At 42.6% G+C, this 24,638-nt stretch overlaps 1 protein-coding gene across 1 annotated transcript in view; it reads left to right on the top strand.

Annotated features, from left to right (window-relative positions):
- LOC126359997 (homeobox protein Nkx-2.4) overlaps positions 1 to 24,638 on the top strand; it is a 281,826-nt gene that overhangs the window by 125,278 nt on the left and 131,910 nt on the right. The window contains exon 2 of the mRNA XM_050007673.1: positions 5,413 to 5,573. Within this exon, the coding sequence (XP_049863630.1) occupies positions 5,413 to 5,573 (161 nt within the window). The remainder of the gene's footprint in view (positions 1 to 5,412; positions 5,574 to 24,638) is intronic.

Below are 24,638 nucleotides of genomic sequence, written 5' to 3'. Positions count from 1 at the left end.
GTGGAAGTTACATGTCTTTTCTCATCGTGTAATGGTGGGTACTGGCTCTCTGACAACGAAATAGAAGATACTTTAATGTATCGTCATGAGTAATGTTCACATGGCGATTTGCATCCAAAAATGAATTATGTACTGAAAGTTTTTCTTTTAACACGCTGCAAAAAAGTGTAAATTGTGAAGTAATCGTCTTTAGAGCACAGAACACTATGACTAATGAGTTAAAACCCCGTGCGTGTCCAGGACTCAAATCTGGATCTTTGCATTACGCGGGAAACGCTCTACCAACTGAGCTACCTAAGCACTCCTCACGGTTAACAAAAATCCTAAAAGTATTACTATGTCTCAATTATGGAGCCTAGATATGCCATTCAATCAATTAGAAACAAATAATTCTTAAAATGAATCTCCACACAAGAGGGGATCAGGCGCAAGGCAATAATTTCTGTCTACGACAGTCTGAAACCTAAGTACGAAGTACAGTCGAAGCAGTAAAAGTCTGCAGCGCCCGACCAATAGCTTAATAGCTTAGCGTAGGTTCCACGCCCAATAAAGTCTTCTGCTTATTTTGTAGAAAATTGGCATGGTGAGACCGTTTTGGAGTAAATGCATAACCTGTTTCTTATGCATTAGAGAGAGCAACCATACACAGTTAATTGTGCGATTTACTAAGAACAGATACCGCCGTTACTGGTATCGACCTGACAGGTTCACGGCTGTTAACCTCTAGAATTACAGTATAGTCAAATATAATTTTAAACGTTAACAGTCTTCTAAGGATGAATGGTTCTAATGGCTCTAAGCACTATGGGACTCAACATCTGAGGTCATCAGTCCCCTAGAACTTAGAACTACTTAAACCTAACTAAGGAACTCACACACATCCATGCCCGAAGTGGGAGTCGTACCTGTGACGGCAGCAGCAGCGCGGTTCCGGACTGAAGCGCCTAGAACCGCTCGACCACAGCGGTCGGCTTCTAAGGATGGATCAATCACTTCTACACAGTAAAGGCGCTGACTGATACCATTGCTATTTGGTTGATGTTTTTATTTTATTGTAAGAAATAACCTATAAAAATCTTCTAAGTGTCTGAACATGTGCTGTGAAATACGCCGAAGTTTCGGTTATTGTTGCAAATGGTCTCCGTCAGGCATTCTAGGCCATCAATAGTGGCTCTGAGCACTATAGGACTTAACAACTTAGGTCATCAGTCCTCTAGGACTTAGAACTACTTAAACCTAACTAACCTAAGGACATCACACAACACCCAGCCATCACGAGGCAGAGAAAATCCCTGACCCCGCCGTGAATAGAACCCGGGAACCCGGGCGTGGGAAGCGAGAACGCTACCGCACGACCACGAGATGCGGGCACCCTCAATAGTCCCTCACACAGACGAACTACAGTGAATACGTGAATTTGCTATATTAGTTTCGTAATTTTTGCCAGAAGTCTGTGACTCTCTGATTCAAGGCTCACTAGGCAAGTTTGTAACGACTTAGATTCTAATTCATGATCTATTCTACCACTCACGTAGCGTTCCGAGAATCAGTTATAATTGTATAATGATTGAACTTTGTAAATCTTTTATGATACGCAAAAACACATATGTTCGAAATAATTTAAAACTTCAGAGCCTGAAAAATTCAAAAATGAAAATCAGTTCTTGAATTAAATCGTTTTTAGTACAGTAAACGGTAGTTAAAAATTAGTTTTGTCCTTACTGAGAAGTAACCTTATTCAGTATCTTACTTCAGTACCTTTATCAGACTTTTCTTATTTCTTGTAAATGCAAGTCAACTGCAAGTAGTTTAATGTTAAGAGAATTACTATGACAGAATTAAGATGATCGTATGTACGTCATCTTCGAAGGCATTTGCGCCCTCTTATTCCGTTAACATCATGTCGTCAGTGTCTTGCAGAAAATATCTGGATTTAAAAATACTTCAGCAGTTGCATACCATATTCAATTAATTTTATTTGTCTTTTGAAGTCAGACGTCTTTCGGAACTAAAACACGGAAGGACGTTAAGATTTTCAGCACACAGGATTTTAGTCTAGGAAAAGAGATAGCTGTTCATTTTACAAGAAAATCCTATCAGACAAAATTTAATGTATGGTTCCCACTATTTTCTGTTTGCATTAGTTAAAAACTTCCACATTCCCATTTCCACCTTACAAATGCTGATACTCTCATAATGTACTGCGTGGCACAAATTCCTTCGCTCAACTTGTTTATATTCACATGTAGCTAACCTGTGCAATGAAGTATATTATATGTCATAATTTTGTTATTGTTTTAATTTATGCTGTTGTTCTTCAGAGTCCCATATTATTTGGCCTATGTGCATATACTGAAAGAAAAAGATTTTCTTTAACTTTATAACATCCATAAGTGTAAAAGTTAACCACATGTAATAATAAATAATAATTTATGAAAACCAATCATGTCAACTTTCCTAACGTGTAAATGCGAGTGTGTTGGTTTTTCACTAATGCAAATGGAAAATACACTATTGATGAAAGATGGCTAGCGTCGTAAAATTATTATTTACATATTTAAATTTCCTATGACATTTCAGTCTCCAAAAATGTTGTCCATTTCGTTTCCTTCACCACTAAATGAGAAATTGAAGTACATGTAAACTGGCGTTTTAGCACCAAACTTATCAGAGATAAAAACAAAAGTAAAAATACAATGGCGCGCTGAAAAGTAATGGCTCCAATTTTTTTAAGAGTTTTCACAAAAAAATTAAGAGGTATTACTTTTCAGCAGCCCCTCGTATTTTGACTGAAGCCTGTATGTTAGTAACAAATAGTTAAACTTATATCGTCTATGTTGGCCTGTAATTCGTAACTGTGATTGTTTATGATGTTTTCTCACTAGTCTTCTGGCGGGTTTGATGTGATCAGCCAGGACTTACCCTCCAATGTAAACCTGTACTCAACGTCACCTACTATTTGTTGAAGATACTCCAGTCGCTGTCTTCCCGTACAGCTTCTACTCTCTACAGCTTCCTCAAGTAAAATGGCAAGCTATACTTGTTATCCTAACACATGTCCTTTCCTCCTATCCCTTGCTCTTGTCTGCCTTTTCCACGTGTTCCTCTTCTATCTGATTCTGCAGAGAATTCCCTCATTTATTACCATTACACGTAATTTTCAATGTCCTTCTACAGCATCACATCTGAACTGCTTCGATTCTCTTCTGTTTCGGTTGTCCCGCAATCCATGTTTCACCACCCTACAATGCTGTGCTCCAAACACATATTCTAAGAAATGTCTACCTTAGTTTAAGGTCGATGTTTGATACTAGTAGACTCCTTTTGGCTAGGAATCCCACGTTCGGCTGCAGTAGTTCGCTTTTTATGTTCCTTTTCTACGGTTTCCAATTAGGACGTTAAATTTATCGTTTGTCTTACATATGTTACTCCTCGTCACTTCGTCTTTCTTTGGTTTACTCTCAGACAATATTCTATGCCTAATAGGCTGTTCGTATCATAGAATGTTTTCTTCCTTACTTCCATTGTCATCAAGAATATTATCACTAATAACCTTTGAGGCTAAATTTTAATACTACTTTTAAACTTTTATTTTATTTCCATCACTGTATTTTCGCTTTATAGATGTAGATGTACAAATAGATATAGACTGAACATTAGAGATCAAAGACTAACCCGCTGTCTTAACCCTTTCCAGTCCGAACATTTCGTTCTTGGTCTTCCATTCACATTTTTCTACCTCAGCTCTTTTGCATATTGTATATTACCTTTCTTTCCCTACAGCTTACCCGTATTTCCCTAGTAATTCGAAACATTTTACACAATTTTCGCTGTCTAATGCTTTTTCGAGGTCACCAAATGATGTAGTGTGTTGGTATTTCTTAAGTCTTGTGCCCTTTCATTGAGTCAACGTCAGAAGTGTGCCACGCGGAGTGGCCGCGTGGTTTGAGGCGCCATGTCATGGATTGCGCGGCCTCTCCCGCCGGAGGTTCGAGTCCTCCCTCGGGCATGAGTGTGTGTGTGTGTGTGTGTGTGTGTGTGTGTGTGTGTTGATCTTAGCATAAGTTAGTTTAAGTAGTGTGGTGTAAGTCTAGGGACCGATGACCTCAGCAGTTTTGTCCCTTAGGAATTCACATACGTCAGAAGTGCCTGTCTGATACCTTCACCTTTCCTAAAGCCAAACAGATCGCCATCTGACGCATCCCCGGTTTTATTTTCTGTTATTTGTGATGTGAAAAGATATTGAAGCACTCTGTTTGTCAATTTCATCATCCTCCACAACATCCTCTGAGGGCTTACATCCCCCATCCGTCCACTGATTCAGTTGAATATGATGTTGTAAGTCCTCGAAGTTTGTCGTGGAAGATAATGAAAATGACAGATACAGATAACTGAAGAGTGGAAATGTCAAACTTTCTAAGTGTTATGTCTTACATTTATGGGAAAGTTAATAAACAATGTGTCTCATAACTGCCAATAATAATGAGAGCAGAAGGAAATAAATTATTACCAACGGTGCAGGTGCAGTAATAGGGAAGTGATGGGTTCTAAGTGCCAATAATAGAGCTTCTCTTGTAAGAGCCATAAATTCTGGGATACTAGTTTTATTTTTGGTAGTAGAAGTACAGAAATACAGCAGTAAGTTTATAATTGGTAGAACTCGAGTCAACAAAAAATCTTTTGTCGCATATTTTAAAGTTCATGGAAGAGAATAACAAAATTAAATTTAAGAAAAAAATCTCGCGGTTCTGACTTCTTTTTCCTACACACCTCCATTCTTGGGATCGGATGATGCAAAGATTAGTGGAGAACTCCGCGTGCTGTTGAGGAAGAAATGGCAAACATGGTCGACAAGTCTTTCCGTTCTGCAGCTGACAGACATGAGTATTCTTTCAGATGAAGTATGAAGTTAAGAATTTTTATGAGTATGACACACGTTTATCATGTTGTATTTGGATTTCTTACACGTTCGTATTAACAACAATGTTCCAGCAGCATCTTTAAAATGAAAGGAGTCAGTATATTCATTAGAACGACATAGAGTGGGTTCGTAGCTTTAGGTGACTCAACATTCTTGTGGAACAAAGACTTTAATGCATGGTACTCGGAACTCTAGAGGGAAGCACTGCTTGGCAGAAAGCCCATGCACGACCTAGTAAAGAATTTGGGGAAAGTTTTCTCCATGTTTTGGTATTTGGTACAATTCTAGAAACATGCAACAGAGTGCCGAGAACACAATAGCACTGGAGATGCGTTTTGCGAAAAAATGGCACTTAGGAAGTGCGGCATTTCCGCTATTGAATTGTTCTTGTTTGCCATTTTATAGTAGTTTGTTACTATTACCCATAGAGGCGCAATTTGTGTGGCGGACGGCGGTTGCGTGCGGCGCTGAGAGGAGGCGTGGTGTTGCAGTCTCGCGGCTGATGGGGTCATCGGCGGCGACGGCGAGCATGAACATGAACATGGGCAACATGGCCGGCCTGTCGACGTGCAGCGTCACGGCCGACACCAAGCCCATGCAGTTCCCGCTGGCGCAGCGCCGCAAGCGGAGGGTGCTCTTCACGCAGGCCCAGGTGCGTAGTCGCTCTCGCCGAGGCGCCACTGCTGCGTGTTCTAAGTCACCTCTGTGGCACTGTGTGCTGGGCCGAGATTCCAATTCGTCACTCCTTTCCCTCCGTACAACATCCCACATGTGAAAGACGACTCCCGTTCCGCCTACAATATTATTATCAAGCGTTTCAGTTCGGCGTACCGGCGTTTTGTTTGAATCTGAGTCCCTCCTTCGAAGAATGATTCTTCCGAGGTCTCCCTCTTCTTTCATCCACAAAATATTTCCAACCACTATGGTGGTGGAGAAATCATTGTTGCGCTTGGTGTGACCACTGAAATTAGTTTTTCTCTATGCTATGCTATTGACCAATTCCCTTATTGCATCTGTTTTCTTGAGGACCAACTCCTTCGACTCTTTTCCCTCTCCAGCCCACATTAACACAATATACAATTTCAAATACCACTGCTCCGAAAAATCAACAGCCGAAATACCATTGCAGACTTTTTCAACCTTTTTGGTTTGAAGCGAACTGAATTGGCACCGTCAATCCAAGCCCCCTCCAAAAAATTAAAAAGACATGCTATCTTTTCCGGAATCGTTCTCTAGTCCCTAATTGCCATCTCTTCGTACTACTCGTCAACCGTTGGTTATTTCCGCTGTCGAAAACCAGAGGAAAACCAGTATTTACGGCAAAATGGTTGCGGACACGTACACTACTGGCCATTAAAATTGCTACACCAAGAAAAAATGCAGATAAACGGGTATTCATTGGACAAATATATTACACTAGAACTGACATGTGATTACATTTTCACGCAGTTTGGGTGCATAGATCCTGACAAATAAGTACCCAGAACAACCACCTCTGGCTGTAATAATGCCCTTGATATGCCTGGACATTGAGTCAAACAGAGCTTGGATGACGTGTACAGCTACAGCTGCCCATGCAGCTTCAACACGATACCACAGTGCATCAAGAGTAGTGACGCGTATTGTGACGAGCCAGTTGCTCGGCCACCGTTGACCAGACGTTTTCAATTGGTGAGAGATCTCGAGAATGTGCTGGCCAGGGCAGCAGTCGAACATTTTCTGTGTCCAGAAAGGCCCGTACACGACCTGTAACATGCGGTCGTGCATTATCCTGCTGGAATGTTGGGTTTCGCAGGGATAGAATGAAGGGTAGAGCCACGGGTCGTAACACATCTGAAATGTAACGTCCACTGTTCAAAGTGCCGTCAATGCGAACAATAGGTGACCGAGACGTGTTACCAATGGCACCCCATAACATCATGCCGGGTGATCCGCCAGTATGGCGATGACGAATACACACTTCCAATGTCCGTTCACCGCGATGTCGCCAAACACGGATGCGACCATCATGATTCTGTAAACAGAACCTGGATTCATCCGAAAAAATGACGTTTTGCCATTCGTGCACGCACGTTCGTCGTTGAGTACACCATCGCAGGTCCCCATCTCTTGATTCAGGGGTCGAGACGTGGCTGCAGGATCCGTTATAACCATGCGGATAAGATGCCTGTCATCTCGACTGCTAGTGATACGAGGCCGTTGGGATCCAGCACGGCCGTCCGTATTACGCTCCTGAACCTACCGATTCCATATTCTGCTAACAGTCATAGGGTCTCGAGCAAAGTGAGGAGCAATGTTGCGATACGATAAACCGCAATCGCGATAGGCTACATTCCGACCTTTATCAAAGTCGGAAACGTGATGGTAGACATTTCTCCTCCTTACACGAAACATCACAACAACGTTTCACTAGGCAACGCCGGTCAAGTGCTGTTTGTGTATGAGAAATCGAATGGAAACTTTCCTCATGTCAGCAGGTTGTAGGTGTCGCCACCGGCGCCAACCTTGTGTGAATGGTCTGAAAAGCTAATCATTTGCATATCACAGCATCTTTTTCCTGTCGGTTAAATTTCTCGTCTGTAACACTTCACCTTCGTGGTGTAGCAATTTTAACGGCCAGTAGTGTATTACGATATTATTTATTGTGGTATCACTTAACTCAGAACGTTTACAAAAATTTACATAGTGCAGTAATGTATTACATTTGTGGCTGTTGTACAAAGTATGAAAATGGAAAGGCAATAAAAAGGGAAAATTTCGAGTGCCATTTTCAAGGGAGAAAAATAAATAATAATAATATTCTACACCTACATCTATATCTATACCCCGAAAATCACCTTGCGGCGTGTCGCGGAGGGTACTTTGTGTAGCAGTGTCGTTTTCCCCCTTTCCCTGTTCTTGTCGCGAATGGTTGGCGAGAAGAACCAATGTTGGTAAGCCTCCCTGTGGACTGGAATCTCTCTAATTTTATCTTCATGTTTTTCTCGCGAGATACACGTACAAGGAAGCAACATATTGGTTGACTCTTCTAGGAACGTGCGCTCCCGGAACTTTTGACATGAACCATGCCACATGCAGAACACCTCTCTCGCGTCGCCTGCCACTGTATAGTTGAATGATCATCCCCGTGACGCTCTCGCACTTACTAAATGAACCTGCAACGAAACGCGTTGCTCTTATGTCTTTTCCGTTTCCCCTATCAATCCTATCTGGTACTAAACCCAGAATAACGAGCAATATTCAACTTTTGGTCGAACGAGGGTTTTGTAAGTTACCCCCTTTGCTGGTGGACTAAATTCCCTTACCGATTGCAGTGATTGTTCTGCAACTGTGCAGGCGTACAGTAATGCGTCTATTTGCGTGTTTATGCACCATACGCTACATTTGTTTATAGTTCCTCCAGCGTCAATCCGTTGTATGTCTTCCTCTATTTTGCGACAGTTTTCTAGCATTGACACTTCTTTGTATACAACACTACCATCCGCTAAAACCCTCATGGGACTTATAACACTGCCCATTGGGACGTGTTTATACAAATTGCTGAAATTAATGGTGCTATACCACTCCCTTGGGATACGCCCGAAGTTATTTTTTCGTCTGAAGACATATCTCTGCTAAGAATTACATGCTGTGTTCCATTAGCGAGATACTCTTCAGTCCAGTCACACAGGTGGTATAACATTCCGTACGCCCTTATTTTGCTCCTTCCACGGCAGTGTGGAAACGTGTCCATCGCCTTCTGGAAGTCAACGAACACGGCATCTACCTGAGTGCGTCTCGTGGACGAACAGGCCGAACCGGGCGTCACTCCCTGTATGGTCGTCGCTTTCAGAATCTACGTTGATCTTACGTAGGAGATTTTCGGTCTCCAGAAATGTCATAATGCGTAGGAATAAAACACGTTCCAAAATTCTACAACAAACTGACGTCAGGGATATAGGCCTACAGTTTTTTTGCGTCTATTCGATGGCCGTTCTTGAAAACGGGAATGCCCTGTGCTTTTATCCGATCATTAGTAACTCTTGGCTTCTGCAGAGAGCTACAGTATACTGCTGCTAGAAGAGGAGTAAGTTCTTTCTCACACTTTATATGATATCATATTGGTGCCGTGTCAGGTCCAGTGGCCGTTCCTATGTTGAACAACTTCATTTGCTTCTTTACGCCTTGCTTACATATTCACCATTCACGATAGCAGGTATGCGTTGACAGGTCGTCCTTGGCAAATCCTGGAGCGTGTCGACATATACAGATGAATGCGCCGAAACTTAGTGGGACTGAAAAAGGAAGCAAGCTTTGGAGCAGGCAATACTAGAGTTGGTGCGCTGTTTCGAAGTCCAGACAATGAAATACTTTGAGTCGGGGTACGTATATTTCGCCTGTACCAGTCAGAAAAACTAGGCTCTCGTGCCCCTACCCATTCTTCCCAGAACCTCTCCAACTTTTTTTTTTTTTTAAACTTGGCAAATATTCTAAACGCCAAGCAGTTGCTCACCGATTTTGAACTTCATTACACCTGAGAGCAGTATGCTTCCGTAGTAAGGGTTCAGTGTCCAGCAGCTTTACAGGTACAAGATATAAACGCTACTGGTAATATTGCAGCCCGCTATTTAATTAATGTTCATGACTTCCTCCTGTAAAATAAACCTCAGGCGTCAGCTGCGAGATCTGCTACACAGATGCGTTGGTCTTCCTAAAGCTTCGGAAAATCTCCATGCTCCCAGGACAGATTTCGGTCGAAGGAAAACTGGCGCCTGTTTGCACGACAGAGAAAGCGTAAACATTGGTATTCCCAGCTAGAAGCGTCAGACGGCGGCCTGTGGTCCACAGTTCTGATGCGGCACTCAGCGTTACGTCATCGGTAATTTCGCTGCCACACACTTTGACATTTCCGATGTTTGTGTTTGTCAAATGTCATGGCCGTCATCATCATCATAATCACACAAACTATCCACCAAAGGTCCTTTCACCGAAACGAAATTAACGTTGTAATTTTTCTTTGTCACGCTGTACAGAAATAAAACTTGACACGCAGCACATTTCGAGCATAATTCCTCTTACTTAATTAGCCAGTAACTCATTGTACGGTTTAGTTTTGTCATTATAAACACCCCACATTTCTTTCGTTTGCGAGGAGTGTGCGAAGAAATGTTCCCATCTTCGCTGTAAAGTAAAACGTGTACCGTTGGAACGATAGTTTCTCACAAAACATTGTTCATTTACTAGAATTGTAAAGTTAGGTAGTGTTTTACTTTTACTTTTCTTAGCCTTTTTATTGATTTTAGTCTTTTTGTTGATTTCAACATTAGAAATAGTTTAACGTAAGCCGTGTTCATGACCTTTCGAATACTTCAATAACTTTGTGATATATGATTATGCAACTGTACTTGCAAAATGAGTGGCACCATCTTCAGGTTGTGGTTCAAATGGTTCAAATTGCTCTGAGCACTATGCGACTTAACTTCTGAGGTCATCAGTCGCCTAGAACTTAGAACTAATTAAACCTAACTTACCTACCGACATCACACAAATCCATGCCCGAGGCAAGATTCGAACCTGCGACCGTAGCAGTCGCTCGGCTCAAGACTGTAGCGCCTAGAACCGCACGGCCACTCTGGCCGGCTCAGGTTGTGGAAGGAAGCACGTTAAAAGGGTGACATATCCATAAAATCCTATCTAGCAATAGCCGGTAATAGCATCGAAAATAAGAGTTACAAAAATGTTGTGGCGCAACTGACAACATAACATCGTAAAATGCAGTATCAAAGTACAGGACCAAGATTATCAATCGCGCCACGTTTTTTGGCTTTCGCTTACGACCGAATTACTGGACGTCGCGAAAGGGAATTTAATGTATGTGATACTGAGTTAATATGCTTTCTTTTATAATCTGAAGATGGCCTGACGTATTGAGAGTAAATTGACTACTTTATTTGAAAACTGAAGCAAAGTTGTGCTACCACACAGTATTAAGTTCTTCAGTTAGAAATATCATTCTTCTTTGATTTATTTTAATCCGTTTCATTAAAACAGATTTAGTGCTCTACTACAATGTTTTAGTACGTCACATGTTTAAGACGCGATTTTGTTGTTGCTTCTTGTAAATCCATGGTCATCGCGAGTCCTACTCAAACCGGAATCACTTGTTTCCTGTTCTTTAGGTGACATTCTTGCGAAAAGAATTAGCCTCAACGATTAAGCTATATTATTTACTCGCATACCATGGTATGTGGTAACAGATGTATCAGCTTATATGATACTGCGCTGTAAATCTCGTGTGCATCGATACAGCTGATGTACCCTCTACTGCAACTTAATTCTTCTTATTGTTACGCCATATAGGTACTGTAATAAGCGTTCTGCAACACTGCTACCCACAAATGATTGGAATAAATACACAAAAGTTTGTTTATTGTAACATTCCCACAACGTTCATCTAGTTCAGACAAACACCTATGAAACGGCCTCGGTTGACAACTAAATTCTATAAACGAAAATTCACTTCTCGAAGTAAAAAATCGTGCAGAGACAAAGGAAGTTACCCCGACGCCGCCCAGGTCATCGTCGTGGGCGATTTATTTGTGGGCTGCCGAATTCGCCCCGGCGGCATCTCTCTTCTAGCTGTTGTTATCGTGAAATCCGGACTGCGTAGTTGATGCGAGAACTGGTGAAGACAGTCTCCAGACTGCCGCTAAAAAACTGCTGGTTGTCGGGGAATCTGAACACTTTGCTCCACCGATGATGAACTCTTGCTGAACTTCCGATGAACTGTACCGACGGCCTGTCGCCGGCTCACTGGGTTGCGAACTGTAAAGCCGCGTGGATTACTACACTGGATCAGTTCGGATGGGTAGTGCTGCAGGCGATAACGTGCGCCCCGCTCGTTGGCTTCGCAAGCGCGGTGACGTCATGGTTGTGTGCGACTGGCGCACGTGACGAGATAGTGCGGTCGCCGTTGGCGGCATCTTCGGCCAACCGCCGAAGTCCTCGCCGCTCCTGGCTTCGCGTCGGTGTAGGCACGCTGACACGCTGCTACGCCACAAGGGTGGACTACCCGGCGAGGGGAGCAGCGTTGAGATCCAACAAGTACAATACGAGAGCTGAATACATTCTGCAGTTTGCAACCGTCGACTCCGCAGACTTTCTCCAACTTTATAGAACAACCTTGTTATATAGATCTCGCGGTATCGACATTTTGGCCATCTTTATTGCATGTTTAATTATGTTTTCCGTATTCTTCCAGACCAGTGTTTGCATTGATGCAAATTACGTCAAATGCTCTGTTTGAAAGCGGAAGCAGTACAACATCAAAGCGAAAAGGAAGTTGTACAAACTGTCTTTAGTGTCCTGATATGCGGTTATGAAATTAAACCTTCACTTAAATTATGAATAGGAAGAGTCACTACTCTCCACATAATCTATTCTACTGCCTCAATGTCAATCAAAATATTTTAGTAACTGAGAGAGTGCTGGACTTAATGCCTCTTCCTCCGACGCCTGCCCAAGTTCAGATGTTACATTTTCTATCCGAAGTGAACACAGCAGGCTGTTGAAGCCTCGAGTCTATCCATCTATTGCTTGAGCCTTGTCCTGCAGTGACGCAAGGTCAGCCATCGTTAGCTGGATTTGGCATGTTAATTTTTAAGGGGTGGCAGGATGCCCTTCCTGCCGCCACCCCGTACCCCGTACCCTCCCCCCCCCCCCCCCCCCTCCCCGGGCGGAATTAGTGAACCCCAACTGTCTGTGTCGAATGTAATCCATGGAATAGTGCGAATGTGTTCAGATGTCTGCGAGCCGTGTAACTGAGGCCGGACATGGGGACCAGCCCGGTTTTCACCTAGTGGGATGTGGAAAACCGCCTAAAAACCACATCCAGGCTGACCGGCACATCGGCCCTCGTCGTTAATCCGCCGGGCGTATTCGATCCGGGGCCGGGGCGCCTACCCGAGTCCAGGAAGCAGCGCGTTAGCACGTTTGCAGAAGCATAGCAACACGTTACGCAATACCGGCCGCGTTACAGGTGAGTCCCTCTTGTGGCGTCCGTAATCATATGCATATTAATTAATATTTTATGATCTTTATGAGGCATTTTTGAACAACTGAAATCGTTGTAATTGTAAATTTCGTTACTGAGTTTTAGTGGCCCCCAAATCAAAATTGCCTATTGCCTAGTCGCCGTAACGTCTTACTGGAGACTTATTATTCATGAAGTAACCTGCATAGCGATTTTCTTATTAAGACACAAGAAAGGTGATCTCGTCTTAGACCTCGCTACGTGGTTGGCATCTAGTGTCCAATATCTATTTCAATGTGATGTCACAAAACCAGTGAAATTTGCTTACCCAGCAGCTGTTTCGAAATGTACGAGCAGACGTCATTGTCTATAAGTCTAGAGCATTATTAGCATTTTGAATTCAGCATCTACTTTGCACCTATTCTTTCGTGGCAAGGCCCTCACGCTTCTATCGACTTAGAGTACATGTGGTAACCGGCATCAATCAATAACTTCGATTATACAACGCGTGTACGTCTCCGGATTCGAACTTCTGATGGAAATGAGATGATAGTCTTGTCTTTTAACTAATCAACAGATGAGGGCATCGCTTTTGAAATGGTAAACTTTCAACGATAAATTTTAGCATTTAACTTACCTGTCATCTGTCTGTTTATCAGTTTTGAAATTAATTCTAACCTCCCACAAAGAAATATTCCTGTTACCTGTACTTGCATCAACTTTACATGTGTTCCCGTCATCTTTTGTATCGCATTTCGTTCTAAAATTTGATAATTGTGCGACAGTCTGTTGCACTGTAGCTTCGGTCTTCATAATCAACACTTTCAACTGGACGCAGACATATCTCTCTCTCTCTCTCTCTCTCTCTCTCTCTCTCTCTCTCTCTCTGTGTGTGTGTGTGTGTGTGTGTGTGTGTGTGTGTGTGTGTGTGTGTGTGTGTGTGTGTGTGTTTTCCATACGACGTGGCGTTTTCCGTCACGTGGCTCCGCGGACAAGAGCACGAATGCAGTTTTAACACACAGTTACCTATCGATCCATTCTCTGAACTGATGTAGCGTTTCAGTTTTCCCCAAGATCCTGAAATGTATTTCTGTTGCTGGGATTACAGCTGTGCGGTAAAGCTCTCCAAACGAGTCCCGTCCTCGTTGAAGACGCACGCGCGACAACTTCTGGCGGTACAGTGGCTGCGTTCGCAAGCACACGCTGTCGCCTAATGCACATGTCAACAGGTTTGAGGTCGGAGATGTGTCGACGTCACGGCTGTCTGGGCGGCGAGGTTGGCGACCGCAGGGTTGCAGTCTCTCAGCCAACAAGCAGCGGAGCTTCCGTGTTGCTCCAGGGTAAACAGACAGGCCGGCGTGTTCCGTGGGGCAGGCATGGGGAGCGGCGCGGAACGGCGCCCTGCAGACATCCGGCGCGGGGCCCGTTTATTCCTCTGATCAGCTCTCGCTGTTGCCGTGCCGGCATTTGTTGTGGACACTTGCTGTGACCGGGTGGCGTCGGATTTGTTAGTATCCGAGGGCCTTTGTGGTCACGACGAATTCCCTTGGCAGACCGCACAACGTTTACCAATAAAACTATCAGAAACTACCCAGTTCCTGGTAGAAATTCTCTGATAGAAACGAGATGTGCGGAAGGGGGAATGCGAAAGGATCCTCTACATTAATTCATCCCGTGTGGCAAGGAAAGTCATGGCGACACGAATGCCTTCTCGTCAAGGAAAACTCGCGGTAAATGCTGGAGCAGCAGTTTGAGGCGTCGTGCTGTGATGGGAGTTGCTAATTAGTATTCGAGTACCTTCTGGGACACGATGTGGCCATTCGGCTGACACAGCGATGGTTACCGATAAAATTGACTATAACTACCCAATACCTCGTTTCCAGAGTAACGATCGTTTCTCAGGTTGTACGATATATATATATATATATATATATATATATATATATATATATATATATATATATATTTCTTTTTGTCGTGAAGGTTATACAGCCAACTCTAGGTGTTTCAGGAATCATCTAGCATTTTCAAGTTATGATTAGGTTTATTTAAAAAGTTTATAATTAGTTTTAAAAGTAATGTACTATTTTTATGAAGGAGAGTTGCCACATTAGTTGGTAACGGCTGATGAGATCTGATTAACTTTTTTATGAAATCAGTTTCTTGGCTTGCATACAGTTTACATTCGAAAAAAATGTGACTGTTATCTCCTACTATTACTCCTTCATATTCAGAATAAGTTTTTAGATCGAACGTGTATATGGTGGAAAGGACTGGAGAATGATACATGATTAAATTACACTCGAATTATGGTAGTTATCAACTTTTTATTTGCCTTAATTGCGTGAAACCATAGCTTCGTGGAATGTTTGCCTGTGTTAGTCCATAGTGTTTCCCTTTACTGCGAGTCGACGATTGATGTTCGTCTTCCCATTCATGCCTTGTTCTTCTGGATGATGTAGTCTTCAGGTCTGATGACGATAATAAGTGACGTTTTGAGCGGTTCGACTATTTCATTGTAGACACGTTAAAAAAGGGTTTACATCACCACGGTTCCCAGAACTCCTGAAGATAGACATTGACTGTGGATATTCTATCACAGACACAGTCCCTTTGACTGTTCAGACATGTCACTAAACCCGTCCAAAGATGTAAACAACCATGCATTAGCAGCACCTATTAGACGGAGAGGGTCCGACAGCCGATCAGTTCCAGTCATTCCACCAGGAAGGAAGTAGAAGGCTCGTGTTGTCTGTAGTTCAACCATGTCTAGACGGTCAATACTGCGGTTCGAAAGCGTCCGCGTCGTTATTTTGTGCCAGGAAGGACTTTCAGCAAGAGAAGTGTCATGGGGTCTAGGAGTGAAGCAAAGCGATGTTGTACAAACATGGACGACATATCACGCCCACATAGTGCACATCTTGTGAATGACTTCCATCAGGATAACAACATCACTCGACTAGAGTGCCCAGCATGTTCTTCACACATGAATCCTATCGAACATGTCTCGAATAGATTGAAAAGGGCTGTTTATAGACGACGTGACGCACCAACCACTTTGAGGGATCTATGACGAATCGCCGTTGAGGAGTGGGACAATCTGGACCAACAGTGCCTTGATGAACTAGTGGATAGTATGCCACGACGAATACAGGCATGCATTAATGCAAGAGGACGTTCTACTGGGTATGAGAGGTAGCGATGTGTACAGCAATCTGGATCACCACCTCTGAAGGTATCGCTGTATGGTGGTACAAGATGCAATGTGTGGTTTTCATGAGCAGTAAAAAGGGCGGAAATGATGTTTGTGTTGATCTGTAATGGTTCCGGAACTCTCGGACCCAAGGTGATGCAAAACGTTTTTTGATGTGTGTATTTGATGTTAGCGTGTCCTATTACTGAGGTAATTTTACCTTCTTCGCGAGATTTAGTTTACTTTGGTGAGTTTCATAGTGTCGATTACCGGTGGATTAATTTTCTTAAGGAGGGCTGGTGCCTGCGTATCTTGAAGGAAGGGTCTACAGTCTGTTACAATCAGGACGTACGATTTTTGCGCCGAAGGTAACTCACTGGTATCTTCGGCAGGTATTCATCGACCATGCTGAGAAAAAAACGCATCAAAAAGAGTAGTAACATTTGCAGGCGAGTATTGGGTAACAGTTGTGTAAAACTTGAGTGTAACTGGGCTACGACTTAATGAGCCGGACACAACCTGTACTCGACAGTAGGCAAGGCTGGTCAACCACGTTCTGCAGTCTTCCTAGGCCTACATTTCGAGGCGGTGGTCACTGTATGGATGCGGGCGCCGAGTTACATCGATGCAGAGGCGCGGTACGACGTGGGCGAGGTGCTCCACCGCTGCTAGATTCCAACTTGGTTCTGGCCTCCGGCACAAGCTGCTAGTTAAGTGTGCTCCTTAAATTGGAGGTAGTGTTTTCTCGCAGTAGTGTGGATTGGTGTGGCTAAGACAGCTGATGATGGAGGACACGGAAGTGTATCAAAAATGGTTCAAATGGCTCTGAGCACTATGGGACTTAACATCTGAGGTCATCAGTCCCCGAGAACTTAGAACTACTTAAACCTAACTAACCTAAGGACATCACACACATCCATGCTCGAGGCAGGATTCGAACCTGCGACCGTAGCGGTCGCGCGGTTCCAGACTGTAGCGCCTAGAATCATTGGCCACACCGGCCAGCGGAAGTGTATCAATAGTAACCAGGTTGTGCGTTCCACGTCAGTGTTGTAATTGTTGTAGGCCTACAAGCCCATTATGCTTTAGTTTCGTGACTGGATGCTTGTAAGGAACCGTCTTACACCCCGCTTCAGTTTTTTTTCATTTTTACACCCGACGTTGCTCTCTGATTTTGATGCTAATCAGACATCAGCTGTCAATTAGTAATGTTTATCGATAAAAAATATTTATCAAATTATCAAGCAGGCGTTAGTACATGCCTAGAAAACTTTTCGCAGCTGCTCTTCCTCAAACTGATGGAAGGTTTTAGTCGAGACTAGATCTACAAATTAAATGGAATGGAAAAATGTTTGACAGGTCCCACAGGTATAGGACTCGCTTGCGACACTGTTATAGAAATATAAGAATGTGCTCCTAGTATACGATATGCGAAGTAAATGGTGGTGAAACATCTTCTACAGGTGCTAATGATTTTGGAAATGTGTGGGAAGTTCCTATGGGACCAAACTGCTGAGGTCATCAGTCCCTAGGCTTACACACTACTTAATCTAACTTAAACTAATTTAGGCACACCCATGCCCGAAGGAGGACTCGCACCTCCGACGGGGGAGCAGGTGCTAATGATGTATGTATTGCACCACTTTGTGTTATGGATGCTCCACTAGAAGCTTCGTTTTCTATTTAAATTCTAATAATAAAAGGAAAGATAAAAGTGACTGTGACTCGGATGTTAATCGTCGTTTTAGTCGTCTATTTCTTACAGCTGCAAAAATTTATTTTTAGGTCAATGTTAGTAATTGAAGTTAATACTAGAAAAAGTCACTTGCGGAACAGTTTCTGGAAACAAATTTCCCACCGTTATCCCATTACGGCTTTCAGCATTTCGCCACAGTGACTCCCCCCCCCCTTTCTGCCTCCTCCCTCACGGCGCTATATAGGTAGTCTAATCACGAAGTGTATATAAAAGTTTACTGCCTATCGAGTACGAAAAATCAAGAGAATTAACAAAGTGGAAAATACTACGATTAAGAGTTACTTTGTTGTGTTATTGACCGATACATTCAGGTGATACTAGTGCATCTGTTGTCTCTTCCTAGGTGGATCATGTGCAGTGGCATGTGGGTCCTTGTCGTTCTATGAGAAAGACTGGCCTTAAACCTCAGTATGAGTTCGATGTCTTTTTTGTTATTTTATTGTCAAGGTCGTTTCGCGTGATGTGTGTGAGAGGAGACAATATTGGTGGGACAAAGTGAGGAGGGAGTGAGTGCGGTGGGCAGCTGAGGTGTGTGGCCGTGTCGCCGGGGGATCACTTTCTCCTGCGACGGGTCGAGCTGTGTGTACTCAGCTGGCCGCACGCCCAGGCTGCCCTGTCCACACTCCTCGCCGACCTGCTGGGACGGCCGCTGTTGCTGGCGATGTCTTCTGCTCTGCCTACCGGGAAGCCGATTTTTAACTCGGTACACAACTTAGACAAGTACTTGGCAAATTTCGGTGCGCTCTTAATAGAAATGAGAAGGTCATACGGTGTAGGTGCGTTCATACTGCTGCGGTTGTTCAGCTGCTGAATTGGAGAGGTCTCCTGTCAATCGCACCTCTCCTATGTGCGGTATTTTGTAGAAAATTGGCTTGAAGAGGTCATGGCTGTATGAAAAGACCGATTAATTCTTCAGTGAAGTAAAACCACCAACCTGCCATCGGAGGAAGAAAATACTAACCTTCGATTTAGTAAGGCGTAACCTGTTCACTTGATCTGTTGCCTTTTCGAATAACTCACACTCTGGTAAATATAGTTCCAGATGTACTACTAGAAAATGCTGTCTGCCATGAGGGACAGTCAGATGAAAAAAACCGAACACCGGCCACAACGGGACCAGGGAGTGGTTGCATCCAAAAGTAATCACCACACACGTTAAGACATTTATACCATTTCCTGTTACGTGGGCCGCAGTCGGTCACTGACGGATCCGAAACCGCACACACTTTTCCACTCCGTCGTCCGACTGAAACCGACGTTCACGCTTCTCATCATTCAGGTAGCTAAAGATGTGAAACTCATACGGTGAAAGACACGGGCTGTATGGAGAATGTTGCACTATTTCCTAACTAAATAGCTGTGAAGCGTATTCTTCGTCCGATCGGCAGTGTGGGGCAGCAATTATCGTTCAACAGGATGATTCTGTCTCACACCAATAATGGGCGTTTTCACGTTATGGCGCGTCGCAGTTTGTGCAGTTTTTCACAGCGCTGCGCGTTGATTGTGGTTCCACGTGGATGTCGGTTTCAGTGGGACGAGGGAGTGCAAGAGTGTGTGCGTCAGGGGCCGACCTCGTTCCGTAAAATAAAACCAGATTGTGTCGTATCCCAATGGGATAACTGCCTAACTCAGGTGGTGGTTGCTTTTGAATGAAACCATTCCATGGTCCCGTTGTGGTGGGTCTCCGCTTTTCATTTTACTGCCCCTTATATGTAAATTTCATCGTTTTCTTGTATTTATTTCCTTATCTTCGAATTTACACAAAATCATTACATCACTGACGCAAAATACGTATACGTATGTTAGCACTTTCTTCCGTCGAACCCTTAAAGTAGCATCGTTATAGGTTTCAAACAGTCACTTTCATCCTCCGACGGCTACTCACATTTAAAATTACACTACACTGAACATATAATGTTAACTGATTGTGCTGAATCGTTCCTTGGGGTTCTGGTGCCATGCAATAAAATAAATAAAGTCTAATAAAAGGAATATTTTCTTTTAAATTACCTAACAATGAATTATAATATCGGAAACAATGTTCTAAGATAAGAACTGAATTATTTTTATTACTTACATAAAAAAATTTTGCGTCCTTTCGTTACACTGTTGATTGCTTTCCAAGTATTGTGTATTTCGCCGAATTCCAGATAAGATTTAACCATTTCATGAACTTTGAAAATACAGGCAGTGTAGAGCACTTCAGATTCACCTAAGCATTTCGACGAATTTCAAAGTCAAAACTGTGCTAAACAATGTGTCTGTAAGAGGAGTTGCAATAGGTACGTAGATGTCTGAAAGATGTTTACGTTGTTGTAATTCATTGTTAGGGGCTTTTACAATAAAACAGTCTTTTTCTCCGCCGGGCATCACCACACCAAGGAACATTCGCCTCATTCAGCAAAATTTAAGCTTTAACATGAACAGCCGCCTGAGGATGAATCTGCCCATTCCAAGTCTGTTCTTCATGAGCAGTGTCATAAAAAGTTTCCTATATTCTAAGGATTACCCATATCCGCTATTCGTCAGTGGCAGGAAGGACTCAAGGACGTTAGGCGTCTAATATTCTGTTGACGTCCAGGACATTACAGACACAACGTCTGCTCAGATGTATAAGGATAGTAAAGGAAATCGACTGTGGCATTATTGATGAAAGCGCTTTGATATTCGCCAAAGTGATTGAAACAAACCAGGAAAAAGTACAGATACAACTCGTGGCTCTCGTCTGGTTTTGCTGCCCGCTCCAGTTTTCGGAACCATAACACGAAACACAAGACATTTTGTCTTGAAATCTAAAATGGCATTTAATCAAAGTGTTTGGAAAAATAAATTATGAAGTAAGAAAATTTAGGTGCTTACGTAGCCAATTGCGCCTTCTACAGCAGCCACATGTACGATAACAGTCGCTAGTTCTTTAATATTTTCGTTCAGTGCTGAATCATCGCCTAAACATATACTCTCGCGACACTCCTGTCCACTTTGCGACATCAGCGCCCCAAGCATCCAGCAAGTAACACTTCGGAAGACGATATCGGTTATTATCGTTTGTATTGGTTTGCAACATACTTTCTACAATGGAGAACTTACGTAGTACCTTAAAAATCCAGAATAACTAAAAAATGTCACATTTGGGTTCCTCTAGTTTCCTAAGGACCCTGGCAGGTACGAAACGGAACATAACAGAACATTATTTACGATTGTCCTGTGACCTACGAATATTTATTGAAGAATATCGTTTTATTTGATGAACAAAAAGTTAGTACAAGCGGAAGACCTGATCTTTTGCAAAAAAAAGTTCGTATACCTACTCAAGAACGTGAAATTTTGTTCACTACAATCAAATCAGTGTATTTGGAATGAAGGAAACGTGCATGAATGCAACACCTACTTTATAAACCACCAACACAACTGTAGTTGAAGGGAAAATCACATAGGCGTGACAATAAAACGTCAAAAGTAATAAAGCTGTTACCCAACAAAGAACAAACCATTTCCACTACTGTTGCCACATCAGAACCACAAACGAGAAGAATCTTCAACGCTTTCGCTTTTAAAGCAGATACGTTACGCTTACGAAAATTTTCTTGATTTGGAAAGTCGAATGAAGTGTAATAAAGTGCGAATTATTTGACTCCATACAAAACTGTCGGTTGTCAAGGACGTGCGTATCATAGTAATAACAAACAACTACAAAAATATGTTTCTCGTGAATGAAATAAAAGTTTATATTCTCAAGATTTCAAAGGTACGAGATAAAATTATTCACATATTCGAAAGTATTTCTTCATGAATAAGTTGTAACTTTCACACTTGATCATTGCGTTTGGTTCTTTTTATATTATTTCCCAATAATTCACATTTTTCGATAATTTAGTATAAAACACAAAAATTTAACAACTATTCCGTTAGTTACGGAGAAAAATAATTAAAAACAAACGCTAATCTTATCGCTTACTTCTCGATCTAGGAGCGCAAGTGTTGTTCCAGCTTGCAGGACGGTAACAATCACAGCAGTCACTTAAGTTTACATGCAATACATCTTCTTAGAGACAAAAACCGAATTTCTGAAATCGTTTTTCGCTGTCGTGCATTTTAAGGTCTGAGGCGGATTTGCAAGCCCAGTTAAATATGGCGTCTGGAAAACACCAGTTACAGTTGTTGATTTAGTCAACACAGTCACTACTTCTCTCTCACTAAATTTTAACAGTAGACAGCTTCATGCTCAATCTCTCTGCTTCTACTTCACTGCACAGTAAGTCACTCCGTCCATAGTGGCCGAGTATTTTGAAACAAAACGTAACCTGACAACCCAAGCACCTTTCAAAAACGTTTGTGCATTTACAGGTAAGAGAAAATCGATTGTGGAAATGGAAAACCAGCAGCTGGGAACCGATTTCCAGAATAGATTTTGGAGTGTTTACATGACCAACCAGAAACGGTATTGTCAAATCGGTTTACGAAATCGGGTTTTGGGAGCCCCAGGAAAACACCATGAGTGAGTGTAGTGACTGTATGCGTTAGACTGTGGTTGAAAGTTTGGTAACCCACGATCATAAAGTTGTGCTGTACATAATCCTGTGGGTGTAACAACAAAGCAGGGATTGTTTTCTGATGCTGTTGTGTTAACCGTGTTGAGTTACATATCGTTTTGTTTTCCAGAGCGTGTCAACATGAAATGATTCAGGGTTCACTATGTAGTATGAAGCACAGAAAAGTTTCAGATGAAGGCAGGTAACTACAGGTCAGGTGAAATAATCAGCTTTTCCTTGCTGAGGTAAACATAACTAAACAGTTTCAGTTCACAAGAAATGTGATATCAAGCTACATTACTACATAAAATATGCATCATCATATGATAAATTTGAGGACTGATTTCTTGAAGACGTAGTTTCGGACTTAGAAATGGTATCGACATTCTGCAAGGAAAACACTTGCGTGATGGGATTCGAGGAATTTCTCAGCACAGCTCTCTCGAAGTCAAGTGCAGCTAATCCTAAAGAAAAATGCCTGCTGGTGAGGCCTTGGAATTTTTTCAACCTGACCTTTGCTCACATATGGCAATGACATATGACGATTTTCTGCTGTCTATCAGTTGTTTTGATATACAAAGGAGATAAAATCTGAGCTGCTGTCGGAAACTCGTTCGAAACCGCTAAAAAGGAGTAGCGTATCGTGCAAGATGTGGCTATCGAGAGAAGTCAAGGCTTCACAAACTGACATACTGGGTGGTTATAATTAAAGTGTAGCTACTGACGGAGGTCCAGTGTAGGCTGTAATAATTCCATGGCAGCGAAACTTGGTAGATATGCTAACGCTTTAATGCGATATCGAGTTATGCTGAAAAAAGTAAGTTCCAATTTAGACCACGAGGTGCTAATCTGGCGCTGTACAGCATCTCTTTGACGTCTCCCGTGCTCATATTGAACAAATTCTGTATGCGGCGGTCAATAAAAAAATCATCACTACGCCTTTTTCACTTGTCTGACCTATTCCACCCAGGTCCCGTTTCTAATTCAGTACAATAGGAAACATTTCTGTACGTCTTTCTTGCATTCACGGCACCAGATTTCCACCTGGTGGTCAAAATTGGAACTAATTTTTTTCCGGCCCAAATCGGTTCCGCAGAAACGCATTAGAATATCTATCAAGTTTCGCTGTCAAACGATAATTACAGCCCACACTAGACACCTGTGAATAGCTGCGCTTTGATTGTAACCACCGGGTACTTTCAGGACTGTAATTTTTCCACAAAGCGTGTTTAAATTATTTCAGGATGCAGTAAGACGGCTATTTTTCTGTTCTAATTGGTCACCCCACAAATTATGGCAAAAGAATGCAGGCATACATCTCTCCCTGTTAAGTATGAGAAAACGGGAAAAAGTACAAAAACAAAATAACGAAATGAATGACAATAAATAATAAAAATTTACAGTATCACGACGTCGGCTTTACTCTGTCCGTCGTTAAGTTTAACATGGAAGTAAACATTGCACTATGTATCCTTACGCATTTGTTGTTGCCTCGCTGGATCTTCCTTCCTGCGGATCGTGAATTACGCCCTGTCGCGTGCAGTCACATGTGTACGGTCATTACGGCACATTAGTGCTACAGTCTTACCTGTCGATGTATTTAACCTGCAGCTTCGTTAAGCTTTCCTCCCCACCGCTGAGATCTGCATCATACGAGTATTAAGCTGTAGCTGCAGCATTACTGCCGAACAAACGTCAGTACTTTGTAGATGTGATTTGTGAAAACAGTAAAACTTCATATTCCATTTAGTACCGGGTGGCTGTAATTTAAGTGCATCTACTCACAGAGGTTCATGCGAACTGTAAATTTGGTTGATATTCTAATGCGTTAATACAGAACCGATTTACACTGGAAAAAATTAGTTACAGTTTTGGCCACCAGATGCAAATCTGACGCTGTAAATGCAAGGAAGACGTACAGAAATGTTTCCACGTGTAATGGACTAGGAATAGGACGCGGACAGAAAACATCAAACCAGTGAAAAAGGCATAATGTTGATTTTATTGTATGAGCAGCAGAGACGTCGACGCCAGATTGACATCTCGTGTCCAAAACTGGTACTAATTTTTTTCCATCAAAAATGGGTTCGGCTCTGACGCATTAGCATGTCTACCAAGTTTCGCTGCCATACGATAATTACAGCCTGCTCTGAACTTCCTCTTGTAGCCGCACTTTGTAAACAGCCGGTACAATTTGCAAGAACTCTGAAATTATAGATAATCACACT

The sequence above is a fragment of the Schistocerca gregaria genome, chromosome 1 (genome assembly GCF_023897955.1).
Source record: "Schistocerca gregaria isolate iqSchGreg1 chromosome 1, iqSchGreg1.2, whole genome shotgun sequence".
In the NCBI taxonomy this organism is placed as follows: domain Eukaryota; kingdom Metazoa; phylum Arthropoda; class Insecta; order Orthoptera; family Acrididae; genus Schistocerca; species Schistocerca gregaria.
Note: the sequence above shows the minus strand (reverse complement) of the source record. Positions and strands in the feature narration are given on the sequence as shown.